The sequence below is a fragment of the Dipteris shenzhenensis genome, chromosome 31 (genome assembly GCF_047967505.1).
Source record: "Dipteris shenzhenensis isolate YYH24624 ecotype China chromosome 31, Dip_SZ_1.0, whole genome shotgun sequence".
NCBI lineage: Eukaryota > Viridiplantae > Streptophyta > Polypodiopsida > Gleicheniales > Dipteridaceae > Dipteris > Dipteris shenzhenensis.
Genome location: NC_141626.1, coordinates 45394048 through 45410896, shown reverse-complemented (window position 1 = coordinate 45410896; position 16849 = coordinate 45394048). Strand labels below are relative to the sequence as shown.

The 16849-nt window shown below is 46.3% G+C and overlaps 1 protein-coding gene across 4 annotated transcripts in view; it reads right to left on the bottom strand.

The window, feature by feature from the left end:
* LOC147881519 (ATPase complex subunit) overlaps positions 1 to 16849 on the bottom strand; it is a 68914-nt gene that overhangs the window by 23279 nt on the left and 28786 nt on the right. For 2 of the 4 annotated variants that reach the window (XM_087370037.1, XM_087370038.1), the window contains exons 3-4: positions 16294 to 16357; positions 15584 to 15772 (exon numbers count right to left, since the gene is read on the bottom strand). In XM_087370037.1, coding sequence (XP_087226163.1) covers positions 15584 to 15772; positions 16294 to 16357 — 253 coding nt within the window. The remainder of the gene's footprint in view (positions 1 to 15583; positions 15773 to 16293; positions 16358 to 16849) is intronic. The other 2 variants (XM_087370039.1, XM_087370040.1) reach the window with 2 other exon arrangements.

The following is a 16849-nucleotide window of genomic DNA, read 5'->3' as shown; positions in this document are numbered from 1 at the left end:
TATTCTTCACATAATCGATTGGGGGGTTGATCCAAGTACCCCTGGATGTGTACCCGAAGCTTGCCGATGATGGGGTACACCTTCTCTTCTTGGTTCTTGAAGGCTGCAGTTGCCTCCAAGGCTTCTCCTTTATCCTCTGGGGCTATCCCGAGGTTCTGTGCCATCTCATGAGAAATAAAGTTGTGAGTAGCTCCACTATCGAACAAAAACAAAGCGGATTCATCCTTTACCTGACCCCATGTTTTCAACAAACTATGGGTGTCGTTTACAGCTCCCTTTTCTGGAGGTGCTTTCACCTCCACCAGAGTGAAGCACGGTCTTGCATGTGCAGGACGGCAAACCGGATCTTCGCCTTGTCTTCGTACTCGTCCCCCTCAAAGAAATACTCGAGGTCTTGGATCCAGGCCAGCAAGACCTCGGGCTTGTCCTCTCCCTTGTACTTGGTAAACTTGAAGAGCTTATCTCCAAGAGGTACCTTATGCTTTGCATACCCTCGTCTCCGTGGACGTCTCGAAGGAGATGGACTCCGATGACCCCGTCTACCTCGAGGACGGGAAGAAGAGGATGATCTTCCCTCCTTGTTGGAGTTGGTGTTGTCTGCACGGCCTCTTCCTTGGGATTGGGGCCCTATGTCATTAGTTTCTGCTTGGCTGCCAAGAGAGCACTCAACTCATGCAGGTTAGGAGGAGGGTCAGGTCCATTGGTTGCCATGATGACAAGATGACTCAATGAAGGAGAGACTCAACAAGAGAAAGCACAGAGTACAGGACCACTGCCTAAGCTCTGATACCAATGTAAACTACTTGGTGCTTTCTATCAATTCAGACAACGGATTTTGCAGAGGCATTTGAATGAGATGATTGCGAGTTGCCAAACACATATACTTGAACTTAAGAGTTTGCAATTAAGCTGGAATTAAGACTTATACAGCTTAAACACAAAGTGACATCATTGGAAAATGCAATATGATTGAGGGGCCAAGACGGCCCCCCCCCCTTATCCAGGCTCACTTTATTCTTGAACATGGAGATACAAGACCAAGGTGCAATGCACCTTCCAAACTGATGAACTCAGTGAGAACCTAGGACCTAGATACAAGACCAAGAGCATATGTACAAGGTAGACAACAAAATGGAGGACTCCAAGCTCAGGTTTCAACTCTTGGCTTGCCCAATCCACAAGGAAGAAGCCTGCAACAATCACCACTTACATCCAACATTAGAGACAAGCACTAGTGCTGTAACAACATGAAATAGTGCTGTAAATGAGATTAACTTGACAATACAGGCTCCCTTTGTGACTTGACCCTTTTGTAGATGAATTCCTTGATGCCTCTGAAGCTACCTTGGGTGAGGAGAGTGTGGAAAAGGGGCTGGAATGAGAACAGCTTAGAAAAACAGCCTGTAGGCTAGAGAGAGAAAGCTTTTATGGAGTGATAGCTGTAGAGAGAGAGTGCCAATGCTGATCCCAAGGGAGGAGATGTAAGAGAGGAGCTGCTGCTGTTCCAGAAGTGCACAGAAAGGCAGATTTCTGCAAGGGAAATGGGCTGGAACAGTAGAGAGAGAAATTCTGCAGTAGAGAGAGAAAGGGGCTGTGGCTGCTCCAGGCTAGGTGAAGGAGAGAGGATGCTGCTGCTGTTCCAGAAGAGCTGAGAGGGGGCAGATTTCTGGAGAGGAGGGGCTGGAACTGTAGAGAGAGAATGTGCTGTTGTAGAGAGAGAAAGTGCTGCTGAGGTGAGAGAATGGCCTGGGGAGAAGCTGGCTGCACCCAAGGAACTAGAGAGGTTCTGCTGCATCATCCAAAAGGAGGGAGAAGAAAAGTGACGAAATTTTCATGTGTGGAATGAAGGGGAGAGGCCTTCTTTTATAGGCTCAGCCCCCCCCCTAGGCCTAGAGTGGAAGGTGGACACTTGTCACAGATTTTTGGTGGGCTGCAGTCCCAAAGAGGACAGCCCACAACCTGCCCCAAATCTACCAGATTTGGGGCCAAACACTTGGCCTGCATGCCCTGCCACTTGCCATGCATGCTGCCACATGTGTGGGACAGGTGGACTGACCTGCCAGCTCAGATTCCATGTGGCAGTCTGCCACGTGTCAGCTGCCACGTCACTCCCAAAAACCCTAAAATTTCAAAGTTGTCAGAATTTAATTTTGATCGCACCCACGGGTTCCTAACAGCTTAGACTATCTATTGACGTACTCTAAGGTCATAATTGAGCCATACTGAGCTCATTTGTTTATCGTCTTATCTTGTATCTCCATTACTCTTGGCATGCTGCCAGGCCCACACCCAAAGCTCAGGGAACATTCTCTTGAATGCTTCCTAGGTCGGTATGCAATCTGTGCATTTGATTGGTCCCATGTTTGGGTACTCAGGTGGGGTGTGGTTTCCAGATGTCTCTCTCAAAGAGAGGCCATCACTCTTGTGGGTCACTAATGCCCATAACCCCAAGCAAGGGGGTCCACCCTCAAATGCTAGACCTAGTCCCCATTGTCCGTAACTGAACAGTAGGAAAACATTTCATTTCTTAATAAGCATACTATTGAAAAACAAAAAGAAATAGTACCAAGCAAGTGGATACATGTTGAAGCAGGATGACATTCCCTCCATCTTTCATTCGGTTGTCTGCAACTGAAATGCTTCCTCATAAGCATCCAGGACTTCAGGACACTCCTGAAATGTAGCTCTGTCCACCCATTAGGCTTTATGCCCACCAAGTTAGAAAACTTCTCCTACTTGATTGTTTAGGATATTAGCCACGTCATATTTGTTAGGTAGTAGTGATCAACAAGATCTCAGTGTCTTCTACTTCAGGTGCATCGTCCAGTGTGGGCTCTTGAGGTGGTTTCCCAATGAAGGGTTTCACCAAGCTTACGTGGAAGACATTGTGGATCTTCCAATGCTCTGGAAGTCTCAATCGGACAGAGACATCATTTATTACCTGCAACACCTGAAAAGGACCATAATATCGAAAGGATAGCTTGAAGTAGATGCGCTTTTTGCCCACTTTGGTTTTTAACCGGGACCGGGCTGTCTCAAATTTCAATAAGACCCATTGGCCTTCTTTCACCGCAAACGCCCTCCGTCTTTTTATTTGCAGCTGCTCTTTGTTTCTCCTGTGCCTTTTGAATGGCTGCTCGAACTGTGGCATAAGCAGAGTCATAATCCTCCACGAATTGATCAGCGGCAAAGATTTTCTCTTTTGTTTGCATGAGTGGAGTTGGTAAAGATCTACCATATACAATTTCGAAAGGAGCTTTTCCAGTGGAGGAATGAATTGTGTTGTTATAAGCAAACTCCACAAGAGGAAGGAATTTCTCCCAAAAGGTTTGCTGGTCATGCACATAAAATTTCAGCAAATCCAAGAGTGTGCTATTCGTAACTTCACTTTGGCCATCCGTTTGAGGATGAAAAGCTGAGGAGAAACTTAGAAGAGTTCCAAGGTTCTCAAACAAAGCCTGCCAGAAGTTACTAGTGAACTTTGAGTCTCTATCTGATACTATAGACTTGGGCATGCCGTGGTGTCTAAAGATGTGTCTAATAAATAAATGGGCAGCTTCAGGTGCCTTGAGATTCTTTCTGCAAGGAATGAAGTGGGCTTGCTTGCTGAATCGATCTACTATCACCCAAATCATGTCATGATTTTGATTGGTCCTGGGAATTCCTGTAATGAAGTCCATGGTGATGTGTTCCCATGGTCTCTCAGGAATGGGTAGGGGCTGAAGTAAACCCTTGGGTTTTGCTCTCTCATACTTAGCTTTTTGACATGCGAGACAAGCTGAAATGTAGGCAGCAGTGTCCTTTTTCATATTAGGCCAGTAGAAAAATTTATCCATGGCTGAAAAAGTGGCCACAATACCCCTATGACCAGGGGGGGTTATGGCTTTCCTCCATCACTTTAGATCTAAGCTGCTTTGTGATACATAGTTTGTTCTCCATGAATAAATAGCCATCCCATGATGTGGTAGGCATGATGGGTGCCTCCATCGTTCAAATGTGCCCATGGCTGAGCAAAATCAGCATCTCCCTCATAGAATTCTTTGAGGGCTGTTAGCTCATCATGATAGGGAACGGAAATATGGTGAAGCCGTGGTCTACGAGAAAGGGCATCAGCCACTACATTCTCTTGTCCAGGAGTATATTGTATCTGAAAATGAAATGATTGCAGAAAGGTGGACCATTTCATATGTCTCTCTCTGATCAGAGGTTGAGTTAGAAAATATTTAAGACTTTCATGATCAGTTTTTACAAGAAAATCTATCCCTAAAAGATAATGTTTCCAAAGTTTGAGAGCATGAATTACAGCTAAGAGTTCTTTTTCATAGATATCATAATGAAGTTCAGCATCTCTTAGCCGTCGGCTTTCAAAGGCCACAGCATGACCATCCTGGGTAAGAGAAGCCCCCAGGCAATCACCACTGGCATCAGCTGCTACTAGGAATGGTTTCCTTAAGTCAGGAATGATAAGTACAGGAGCTGTAGTCAGGGCATGCTTTAGAGCATTAAAAGAGTCCTTTTCTTTTTGAGTCCATCTGAACTTCAGATTTTTCTTGGTGAGATCATGTAGAGGGGCTGCAAGTTCAGCAAAATGCCAAATAAACCTTCGGTAATATGAGCATAGGCCTAGAAAAGACCTTACCTCATGGGCATTCTTCAAGTCAGGCCACTCTACAATTGTCTCTATCTTGGCTGGGTCCATACGGACACCTTCTCGTGAGATAATGTGACCAAGATAGTGAATCTCAGGAAGAAAGAACTCACTTTTCTTCTCATTGATGTGAAGAGCATTTTCAGCTAAGATTTGAAATACAATCTTTAGATGTTCCTTATGCTCTTCCTCATTCTTGCTGAAAATGAGGATGTCATCAAAGAAGACGGCAGTGAACTGTCTATAGTTCCTGAACAACCGTTCCATCAGTCGATTGAACGTGGCGGGGGCATTAGTAAGGCCAAATGGCATTACCATATATTCATACAGCCCAAATGTGGTTCGGAAGGCTGTTTTATGAATGTCCTCAGGTACAACTCGTACCTGATGGTAGCCACTCTTAAGATCCATGCGGCTGAAAATTTCAAACCTCCTAAATGATCAAAGATATCGTCTATACGAGGAATTGGGAAACGATTCTTAACCGTCTGTTTATTTAAGGCTCTATAGTCTATGCACATCCTGAAGGTTTTATCCTTCTTTTGGACTAGTAAGACAGGAGAGCAAAAAGCAGAACTATTGGGTTGGATCAATCCCTTGTCCAAGAGTTCTTGGACTTGCTTGAAGATTTCATCTTGTTGAGATTGACTAACTCTATATGGGGGTCTATTTGGAGGTGAAGACCCTGGAACTATGTCAATTTTGTGATCCTCTGGTCTCTCAGGAGGGAGGTGACTAGGAAGTTCCTGAGAGAAGCAACTAGAGAATTCCTGAAGGAAATCTAATCTTTCTTTTGTGAGAGGATCTGACTTTTCTTCACTTGGTTGCTTATCGCGTACAAACACTAGAAAAGAACATACTCCTTTCTTAAGCAAATTGTGAGATCGTGCATGACCTACCATAGGAATGGTGTTTCCTGAAACTCCCGCTGTAATGCTCACATCTCTACCCTTATGTTGGAGGGCTAGAATATTCTTCACATAATCGATTGGGGGGTTGACTTGCTTATGCCAGGGCATGCCGAGAATTACATCTGATCCTTGAAGTGGTGCCACCATGAAGGGTAGATGATCCAAGTACCCCTGGATGTGTACCCGAAGCTTGCCGATGATGGGGTACACCTTCTCTTCTTGGTTCTTGAAGGCTGCAGTTGCCTCCAAGGCTTCTCCTTGGCTATCCCGAGGTTCTGTGCCATCTCATGAGAAATAAAGTTGTGAGTAGCTCCACTATCGAACAAAAACAAAGCGGATTCATCCTTTACCTGACCCCATGTTTTCAACAAACTATGGGTGTCGTTTACAGCTTCCTTTTCTGGAGGTGCTTCCACCTCCACCAGAGTGAAGCACGGTCTTGCATGTGCAAGACGGCAAACCGGATCTTCGCCTTGTCTTCGTACTCGTCCCCCTCAAAGAAATACTCGAGGTCTCGGATCCAGGCCAGCAAGACCTCGGGCTTGTCCTCTCCCTTGTACTTGGTAAACTTGAAGAGCTTATCTCCAAGAGGTACCTTATGCTTTGCATACCTTCGTCTCCGTGGACGTCTCGAAGGAGATGGACTCCGATGACGCCGTCTACCTCGAGGAGGGGAAGAAGAGGATGATCTTCCCTCCTTGTTGGAGTTGGTGTTGTCCGCACGGCCTCTTCCTTGGGATTGGGACCCTATGTCATGAGTTTCTGCTTGGCTGCTTTCCAGCACTTGAACCTGTTGAGCAATGTTTGCCAAGAGAGCACTCAACTCATGCAGGTTAGGAGGAGGGTCAGGTCCATTGGTTGCCATGATGACAAGATGACTCAATGAAGGAGAGACTCAACAAGAGAAAGCACAGAGTACAGGACCACTGCCTAAGCTCTGATACCAATGTAAACTACTCGGTGCTTTCTATCAATTCAGACAACGGATTTTGCAGAGGCATTTGAATGAGATGATTGCGAGTTGCCAAACACATATACTTGAACTTAAGAGTTTGCAATTAAGCTGGAATTAAGACTTATACAGCTTAAACACAAAGTGACATCATTGGAAAATGCAATATGATTGAGGGGCCAAGACGGCCCCCCCCCCTTATCCAGGCTCACTTTATTCTTGAAAATGGAGATACAAGACCAAGGTGCAATGCACCTTCCAAACTGATGAACTCAGTGAGAACCTAGGACCTAGATACAAGACCAAGAGCATATGTACAAGGTAGACAACAAAAAGGAGGACTCCAAGCTCAGGTTTCAACTCTTGGCTTGCCCAATCCACAAGGAAGAAGCCTGCAACAATCACCACTTACATCCAACATTAAAGACAAGCACTAGTGCTGTAACAACATGAAATAGTGCTGTAAATGAGATAAACTTGACAATACAGGCTCCCTTCGTGACTTGACCCTTTTGTGGATGAAGTCCTTGATGCCTCTGAAGCTATCTTGGGTGAGGAGAGTGTGGAAAAGGGGCTGGAATGAGAACAGCTTAGAAAAACAGCCTGTAGGCTAGAGAGAGAAAGCTTTTATGGAGTGATAGCTGTAGAGAGAGAGTGCCAATGCTGATCCCAAGGGAGGAGATGTAAGAGAGGAGCTGCTGCTGTTCCAGAAGTGCACAGAAAGGCAGATTTCTGCAAGGGAAATGGGCTGGAACAGTAGAGAGAGAAATTCTGCAGTAGAGAGAGAAAGACTGCAGCAGGAGAGAGAAAGGGGCTGTGGCTGCTCCAGGCTAGGTGAAGGAGAGAGGATGCTGCTGCTGTTCCAGAAGAGCTGAGAGGGGGCAGATTTCTAGAGAGGAGGGGCTGGAACTGTAGAGAGAGAATGTGCTGTTGTAGAGAGAGAAAGTGCTGCTGAGGTGAGAGAATGGCCTGGGGAGAAGCTGGCTGCACCCAAGGAGTTGGAGAGGTTCTGCTGCATCATCCAAAAGGAGGGAGAAGAAAAGTGACGAAATTTTCATGTGTGGAATGAAGGGGAGAGGCCTTCTTTTATAAGCTCAGCCCCCCCCCTAGGCCTAGAGTGGAAGGTGGACACTTGTCCCAGATTTTTGGTGGGCTGCAGTCCCAAAGAGGACAGCCCACAACCTGCCCCAAATCTACCAGATTTGGGGCCAAACACTTGGCCTGCATGCCCTGCCACTTGCCATGCATGCTGCCACATGTGTGGGACAGGTGGACTGACCTGCCAGCTCAGATTCCATGTGGCAGTCTGCCACGTGTCAGCTGCCACGTCACTCCCAAAAACCCTAAAATTTCAAAGTTGTCAGAATTTAATTCTGATCGCACCCACGGGTTCCTAACAGCTTAGACTATCTATTGACGTACTCTAAGGTCATAATTGAGCCATACTGAGCTCATTTGTTTGTCGTCTTATCTTGTATCTCCATTACTCTTAGCATGCTGCCAGGCCCACGCCCAAAGCTCAGGGAACATTCTCTTGAATGGTTCCTAGGTCGGTATGCAATCTGTGCATTTGATTGGTCCCATGTTTGGGTACTCAGGTGGGGTGTGGTTTCCAGATGTCCCTCTCAAAGAGAGGCCATCACTCTTGTGGGTCACTAATGCCCATAACCCCAATCAAGGGGGTCCACCCTCAAATGCTAGACCTAGTCCCCATTGTCCGTAACTGAACACAGTAGGAAAACATTTCATTTCTTAATAAGCATACTATTGAAAAACAAAAAGAAATAGTACCAAGCAAGTGGATACATGTTGAAGCAGGATGACAGTCAAAGTCAAGTCCATCTGACTGTGCATAGCCTTTCACTACCAATCTTGCTTTGTACTTATTCCAAGCTCCCATCTGACTTGAACTTAAGCTTGTACACCCATTGAGTCCCAATGACCTTCCGTTTGGTTGGTTTGGGCACTATATCCCAGGTGTCATTTTTCAAAATGGCGTCAATCTCTACTTGCATGGCTTCCTGCCATTCTGGAATATCCTTCGCTTTCTAGAAGGAACGGGGCTCCGCAAGCTGAGCCACCAAAGCGTAGTTCACGGAGGGAGTCTTCATGTTTCATTGAGACTGCCAAGCTCCGGAATTGCTCTCGGGAATGTCCGTGACCCGTGAGTCTGCTAAAGTCTTTCAAATACCATTGAGGTGGCATCTTCTCTGTTGGTGGTCTTTTGTTGGAGTTGACTTGGGAGCTAGCTCTGGAATGGCATGCTCCTCCTCCTCCTCCTCCTCCTCGTCGAGGTCTTCAGTCAGCTCCACCTCTCGGATGGTGACCTTGGGTGGGGGCAATGCCCGAAGTTCTGAAACCTCTTCTGCAGGCTGTGGCTCGGACTCCTCAAAGATCACATCCTTGTTGATAAGGATCTTTTTCTTTTTCAGGTCAAAAAGGCGATAGGCCTTGGACTCTTCACTATATCTCACAAAGATACAGCTTCGGCTATGGGGATAAGGCTTTGTCCGCTCATCTTCATGCACATGCACAAATGCTTTAGAATCGAAAACCCTTAAATGAGATATTGTGGTCTTGGCTCTGTTGAGAATGTGAATGGCAGTGTTCACGGCTTCACCCCAGTAGGCTTTCGAGAGATTCCTCCCTCGCAACATGGTCAACTTGTCTCTGTGACAGTCCTGTGCTTCCTCTCAGCAACTCCATTCTGCTGAGATGTGGGAGCTGTAGTGAGCTGTCTCTTGATCCCGTGCTTCTTGCAAAATCCATTGAACTCGGTAGAAGTGAACTCTCCCCCTTTGTCGGTGCGGAAAGCTTTAATTATCTCCCTGCTCTCCTTCTCTACCTACGCCTTCCAGTCTTTGAATTTCTCAAAAGCCTAAGATTTCTTGGCAAGGTAGAATACCCACGTCATGCGACTGAAATCATCCACTAATAAAAGAGAATACCACGAACTTGCGAATGAATTTTTCAACATTGGGTCGTAGATGTCGGAGTGAACAAGCTCGAGCGGCTTTTTGTCCCATGATGAGGCCTCCTGTGGGAACTTGTCCCTGTGTTGCTTGCCTTCCATGCAAGCCCTACAAACACGATCATTGCCTGCAATCCAACCACCATCTTTCTCTTCTGCATCTCGGCGAGAGTGCCATAGTGGATGTGACCGAACTGCTCATGCCACAATTTGGATCTACCATGATCCCCGTGCACCAACAAAGCGTCGAGCCGATATAGCCCATGCTCCTCAACACCTTGAGCCACCACCTGTCTGTTTGCCTTGGATGTGACAGTGACTTTGCCGTTGTCAAATAAGACCAACATATTGTGTTTGTCCATCTGACAGACAATTAAAAGGTTCTTGCACAAATTCGGTACATACAGTACTCCGGAAATCAACTTCCCGTTTCTTACAGTCGTCATGAATGGAACACTATCAACACCCTTCACAGGGCATGACCGGTTATCCCCCACAGTGACCTTGGAATCAGGATGTGTACCTTCCATGGTTTTTACCACTCCTTGTTGGACATGTGCTTTGAAGTTCCACTATCCACATACCAACCTTCCTCTCCTTCACTGACTGCATAAGCGGAGCAATAGTCAGTGATGATGAAGAGAGCGCCGACCGTGACGTTTGCCAATTCGGTCTTTGGCTCCTCCTTGGACTTGGACGACTCCTTCAGATCCACCTTCTTCTTGCGGCACTCTTTAGCAGAATGACCAAGCTTCTCACAGTAGAAGCACTTCATCTGCCTCTTTTTCTCTACATTCTCAGTCTTGCTTTTGTTCTTGGAGTCTTTGAACTTACCCTTGCCGGGCTTGTCCCTTGCCACGACAGCCTTCTCGTCCGATTGAGTAAATAGTTTTTCCCGAGCCTCTTCCTGCAATAGTAAAGGGCCAAGCTCCTCGAAGGTGAGAGGCTTGGTCCTCTATCCTGTAGTGACAATAGTCACGAAACTCTTAAAACTGCAAGGTAGCTTGTGTAAAGTCAACAATGCCAGATGACTTGAGTCTACCTTCTGACCAACTACCGCAAGCTGGTCCCTTACCACCTTGACTTTTGTTAGATGGTCATGAATATTGTCAGCCTCAGTCATGTCCAGATTGTACAATTGATGTTGGAGCATCAGAATTCAATATGTGTTGTCTATTTCATACAGATCCTTCAGGATAGCCCACGCCTCTACAGATGTCTCGGCCATCTGGATGTGCGGAAGAACAGAGTCCGCCGTGGTTCCAATAATTAATGCTAGGGAGTGGGCATCTCTCTCTTCCCAATCCTCAAGCTCTTCACCATCTACTAGAATGACAATCTTCCCCTTGCTGTCCAGCAAATCTTCCGGCTTTACCTCCAACCCCCTTGTCAACATCCACAACTTCCGAGCCACTAAATGGCTCCGTATTTTCACCTTCCAGATCGGGTAGTTTGACCTCTCTAGTTTCCCTGACACTCCGAAGTTTGGGATGGTGAATGAGAGGAATTTGGAGGAGGAAGGAAGAGAAGGGGCTGAAGAGGCAACAGTAGAATCTCCATCCTTTCAGTAATAAAGAATAGCAAGCTGTAAACTAAATTTGCAGTGGAGAACTTGACCACACAGCAAACCTGAGTGTTGATTGGAGTTGCCTACTTGCTGAGGTACTCCGATCTAGAGCTGTAAACCTTTCTCTCATACCATGTTGGAAATAGAGGATAGAATCACTCACACCTCACTCCCGATCTAGCTCATACAACACTCAGAGAGACGGAGGAGACATAGCAAAAACTCAGATATATTCCTCCACAATCATGGGCAGACAAAAGCTCAAAAGCTGAGCGTGTACAACAGCCAATAGAAGCTGCCAAAATGCTGAGCTTACTCCTCGCCCTGTGCGTGTGCCTGTGCAAGGCTTTCTGTGCAGGTGATGAGAAATGAGGGGGGGAGGGGGATTTTTATAGGCCCTTGCTTGGGCTGAAGAAAACTGACCAGCAAGGGGTCGGCCCCCTGCTTGCAGCACCGACCTCAAGAGCACCTCCACCGACCAGGTTGGCTAGCTTGGGCCAGCCCTATAAATAGGCCCATGTGCCCAGCACATGGGCTGCTGATGCAGACCGTAGGTCCCGCCACTTCTTGCTCCATGAGTCACGTAGAAGGGCAACGCCATTCTTCCTTTGTTGTGCGGGTGCCAACCAAGTAGGATCTCTGCTCCCCTACCCCCTAATAGTCTCCTGCCCCCTTGTCCCCTCAAAACGGGGACTCACAGGTGGGGCAGTGACTTTTCTAACAGTATAGACCACCATCTTAGTTGTTAGTTTCTAGGCAATGAGCCGTGCGATACGTAAACAGGTGGACTATAGTTGGCAACCTGTTTCAAAAAAAAAAGATCTTGACTAGTCGTGCGTCGTAATCAGATCCAAAGGAATCTAGAGTGCGGGTCCCTCCTCTCAACTGAAATCACCCAATGAGGGATGATCTATATAATACTACCACTCCTCTGGAACCACGTACACCCTCTCCCTCGGCTCCTCTCTATAAGCTGACTCCCAAGTGTATCAGCTGACTATCGACAAGGGATTCTATGGACTCTGATGTGTCTATACAGAAAAAAACTATGTCTCGTCCGGTGTAGAACTCCAAGAAATTCCCAGGCTTTGATCATAAGGTACCATTACAGTTCCAGATGGTGCAAGCAAGGGTCTCGGTATCCTGCGTCTCATAGACCCCACCCCCCTATGTGCAAGGGCGGTCAGATGTCTGATGGGGTGAGAAGTCCATCCCGTACTTCTGCCCAATTCCCCTCCTTGCGGGCTGCATCCCACTGCTGCAAGAGAGCACGTCTGTCCTCTATCTGTAGAGGTGTCAGGTCCTCATCCATGGATATGGAGGGGTGATCTTGTAAGGACGACCTGCAACGCAAAGCTGCCGAGTGTGCCTGAGTGTCTTTGAACCGTATAATGAGAGGCTGCTCTCTGTTGGAATCCCTCCCCACTCGCCATGCTCCCACAATGGCATGATCAGGAATCTTTAGAGTGGTCGCAACAAATGTAGTTGTGTCGTCTATCCGTGTGACCTCTGTCCGTGGGATCCCGCGGACTCTGATGTTGAGAGCCTTAGTGGCCCTCTGGTATTGGTCCACAAGGGTAGCCGAAACGGTTGCTTTTGTAGGTTCCTGCTTCACCACATCTACCCGCAAAGGCCGACTGCATGGTGGCTATCTCGACCTCCACTACTGCTACTGCCCTCATAGGCCTACGAGACAAAGTAAAGCGAAAATAGCATCCCATACAAGCCACCATGGGTTGAAGCAGGCTCGCTAAGTCGCTTGCTAAGTGCTATACTAAGAAACTCAAAAAAGCTAGTAGGAACTCAAAACTCAAAACAAATCCTGAGAGAAAGTAGGAGATGTGATCAACTATAATCCTGGTGCCTCAGTTGTCCTTCGATGGGATATGTGGATATCGTGTATCTGCCTTTGTCAGATCATCTTTTATTGTTGTGGGGAGTGCAACCTCCATGATCTCTGTATCCAATGGGTCATCCCACGACTTTGACAGCCCCCTCTGAGTAGAGCCAAGATGGGCTGGACCTCCATTGTGCAAGCTCTCGTCTGTCTCTGCCTAGTGCATGGTCTATGGCTCTGGCTCCATAGCTCCTTGTCGCCTCTTTCCGCCGCTAATCCACTTAGCCCTTGTATCAACTAGCTCTTCCTCCACTCCACTGTGTCCTGGTGCCAACTAGAATGTGTAGAAGTAGGTGACATGTCGCTCCGGCACCTGTAAGTACGGGCATACCAACAACTCTGATCCCAAAGTGTATAGAGCATCAAGTCTTTACGGTGTTGAGAAGCTGCAATATCATGCACTATCTCAATCTGAAACTAAGGATGAGGTCTTGAGCTGGCCCATGGTGATCCATATTCATGAGAAAGGTGAGTCCATAGGCACCTGAGTGTATGGATGAACCTGTCCTCGCTCAGACGAAGGAAATGCTCTCAGTAGAAGGCCATCTTTGTCATGAGTAGTTGCAAGGGAGATATGCATGTCTAATGGATGCACACCTGCCATAGATCATCCCGGATGATCTCATTAATCTCTTGCTGTGTCAACCACAAGAAAGGGCAATGAGCGATAATTGATATGGCTGTAGATTGTTTAACCCGGAAAACTTCTGGTATGGCACTCTGCTTCAGTTTGCTGTTGACTGTAGCATCAAGCTCCTGGTTCAGGTCTGCTGTAACAATGAAGGGACTGCTAAAAAATCTGCAGGCTGTCATCAAGAGAGGGGTGTAGGGTCTTAACTTGATAGGCCCATCCCTTTGTCTCTAAAATCCAGTCCCTAAAAGCAATCCAAAGCAGAGTAAAGCTCTGCTTTTGGAAAGCTTTCCCAAAAGCTACAAAAGCAAACTTCCTGACTTTTCAAAAAACCTTCAGCCTAGTATGGGCCTGCACTCATCTGAACAGGGAGCAGCTGCAATCAGGCACATCTTCCTGTCAGATGTGCTGTCAATACCCCTTTGGTTCAGATTCTCCAGCCTCTACCAGTGCCTGTCGATTCTCAGTAACCACAATGGATTTTCTTGCAGATCGCACAGCCTAGTTCAGGCCCTCAGCATGCAATTGCACCCTACAATAGCCCCTGACAGTCAACACTGCAGCAAGGTTCTCACCTTGACTTCCTACTGGCCAGCCACAGCAATAATTGTGTGGTTCTTGCATACCTTCTCAGCCATGGCCCGGCCATGAACAGGGTCAGTTCTCACAATAGATTTGACTGCAATTGATTGTCCTTACAGTCCACCCTATGCTGCAATCAACTTAGATCGAGATAGCCTTCAACAATCAATGAACCTACGACCTGTTTAACAAACACCTAATGCATCTGCAAATTTACTACAGCATGTTATCTCCCTGTTTCCTGACAATCAGCACTTCAAACTTGCCCTATTTCATTCACAGACAGTTCAACACCCCCTTGGGTTTTCTCACATAATTTACTGCAAATAGTTCTCTCCATTATGCTTCATGGATCCCAACGATTTCTACCTCATGACACTTCAGCAATCAGCAGACACACATCGCACTACAATTGATTGCATACCTTGCAACAATTCCTCTGTGTTGAGGGATGCTCTGATAACCACTGTAATCTTACTAGGATCTAACCCTAAACACAGTCTGAACATTATCAGCAAAACACCATGGAAATCAGTAGGCGACTCACCTCCCAGCCACCCCCAAGGATGTTGGCTATAGATCAGAATCCCACAAGCCTTTACCCATACCTCTAGCGTCCCATACCACCAGAACTCATTCCCAAGGAACCATCGGGACAATATCTCGTGATCCGCCATAATACCAACACAATAACCTTGGCCACTCTTATAGAGAAGAACATCCTGCTTTATGGAAAGTATATTGGCAAAATATAGCCAACTGGCCCTTTGCTAGTGTTCAAGTTTCTAGTCCCACATTAACCTGCTTCCCTTAATCCCAAGGCCCCCTACCCCTGCTGGATTAAGTCCACTAATCCGAGGATTCGCATCTTGGTACACAACAAGGATCCTATCCCCCCTTGGGAGATGAAATGGACGAGCCCTTCTGAGAGAGAGGGGGGGCTGGTAACGATGAGACGGATGAGCCTCTCGGTACATAACAAGGATCCTATCCCCCCCTTGGGGGATGAGATCGATGATCCCCTCTGAGAGAGAGGGGTGAATGCTATTGATGGCCCATGAAAGGCCAAAGTGATGAACTGCCCTATGGTATCTCAATTTAGGCAAGCATGATGCCATCATCGCCTTGACACTTGTCTGATGGGGCGAAGTGCAATCTCAAACTCACGTGTAGTAAAAGAGGCATCTAATTGGGCCCTCATCTAGGCATATGCTCCCAAACTCTACAATGAGCTCTGTGTCTGGCTGGAGTGGAGGCCTCGACCAAGAAAAGCGAGTAAAAATCACTAGCGACCTGTCTGACTATCAGTGTATCCAGCTGAAGGTGAAATTCTTTAGCACTACCCACAATCAAATCAATATGAGAAGAAGAGAAAGGACCTTTGCCAATTGGGAGAAGGGAAAGCAATCAAACAACATATATACCTGTCCATTGGCCCGGAAAGCCACGCACACCAGTGTGGCATGTATGTGTGTCAAACTTTCAACCTTTTCTTCTGAAGGCTTTTGTCCTGATGGAAGGATAAGCTGCTGTCCATTAACCACCTCGACCATGAGAGTTGGAAACTCAACAGAAGACACAGCAGGAAGCAAACCCTGCCTGGCCACCTCTAGCTGCGTATACAACTAGCATAACCGTGAGATTCCCAGGAAAGTAAAGCATTCAAGAAAACAGCATGTCTTCCTTGTGAGACAATAATTTAGTTTACCTACTTTCTTCCTGTTTTAAACTTATACTGAAAAAACCAAGTGAGATCCCTTTTCTTTCATGCCAAACTACTAATGGTGAAAGACAATGAAAAGGAATCATCAAAGATAAGGCATCACAAGCAATACCAGCTATCATACACATGCTGCAGGCACATAGTTCCATCTGTACACTACTGCATGCAACTTATATAAACAACTTTAATAGAAGAAACAGCCAAGTTTCCCTCCAACATTGATAAGAGCAAACTTGCGTTCATACGACACCACACAAAGGGCTTCACAGGCGACTCTATTGTCAAGTTCAGACTTATGGTATGATACCCCTACCTACATTGTCAGGCCCATAAACCTCGAAATAAATGCTAATAAAGAAGATTGCCAAGAAGAGCCGGTATTCCAAGGTGCTGTGATATTTGCAAGCTAACCTTGCCACCATGCTTTTTCAGGTCACGATAATCATCAAAATAGCCCCGATTAAGCTCATCCTTCCTGCACTAAAAAAACACCAAAGAACCTGTGTTATGAATAGTCTTCAAAAACTCATTTTGTCCTTAAAGCAACAAAAGGCGAGTTTAGCAAGCTAGACAAAGAACGAGTTTCCATTTGTAGGTCACAAAACTCGTAGTCAAAAATTGGATTCAAACTACAATATAAGACAGTAGTTCAGTTAAAGGTTCAGTATAACGCAGGGATCCCTATCATATGAAACCGCAGATCAGCCTCGTTTTTGTGCTTTTTCTCTTTCTTAAGCTTGGTCACTAAGTATGTCCATAAACCAAGGGCACTTCATGTATGCCACTGGCATGTTGAACTCAAGCCAACGTAAGTAAAGACAAATTACTCTGTCAGGAAAAAGCTCTTACATTAGCTGGAGCAGCAATTCCTTTTTGCAAACAAAGTAATATTAACTAGGCCTGTAACCTAAAATTCTAAAAGATATATAGATTATCACTCCACTATACCTTATGAGAACAAGCATAC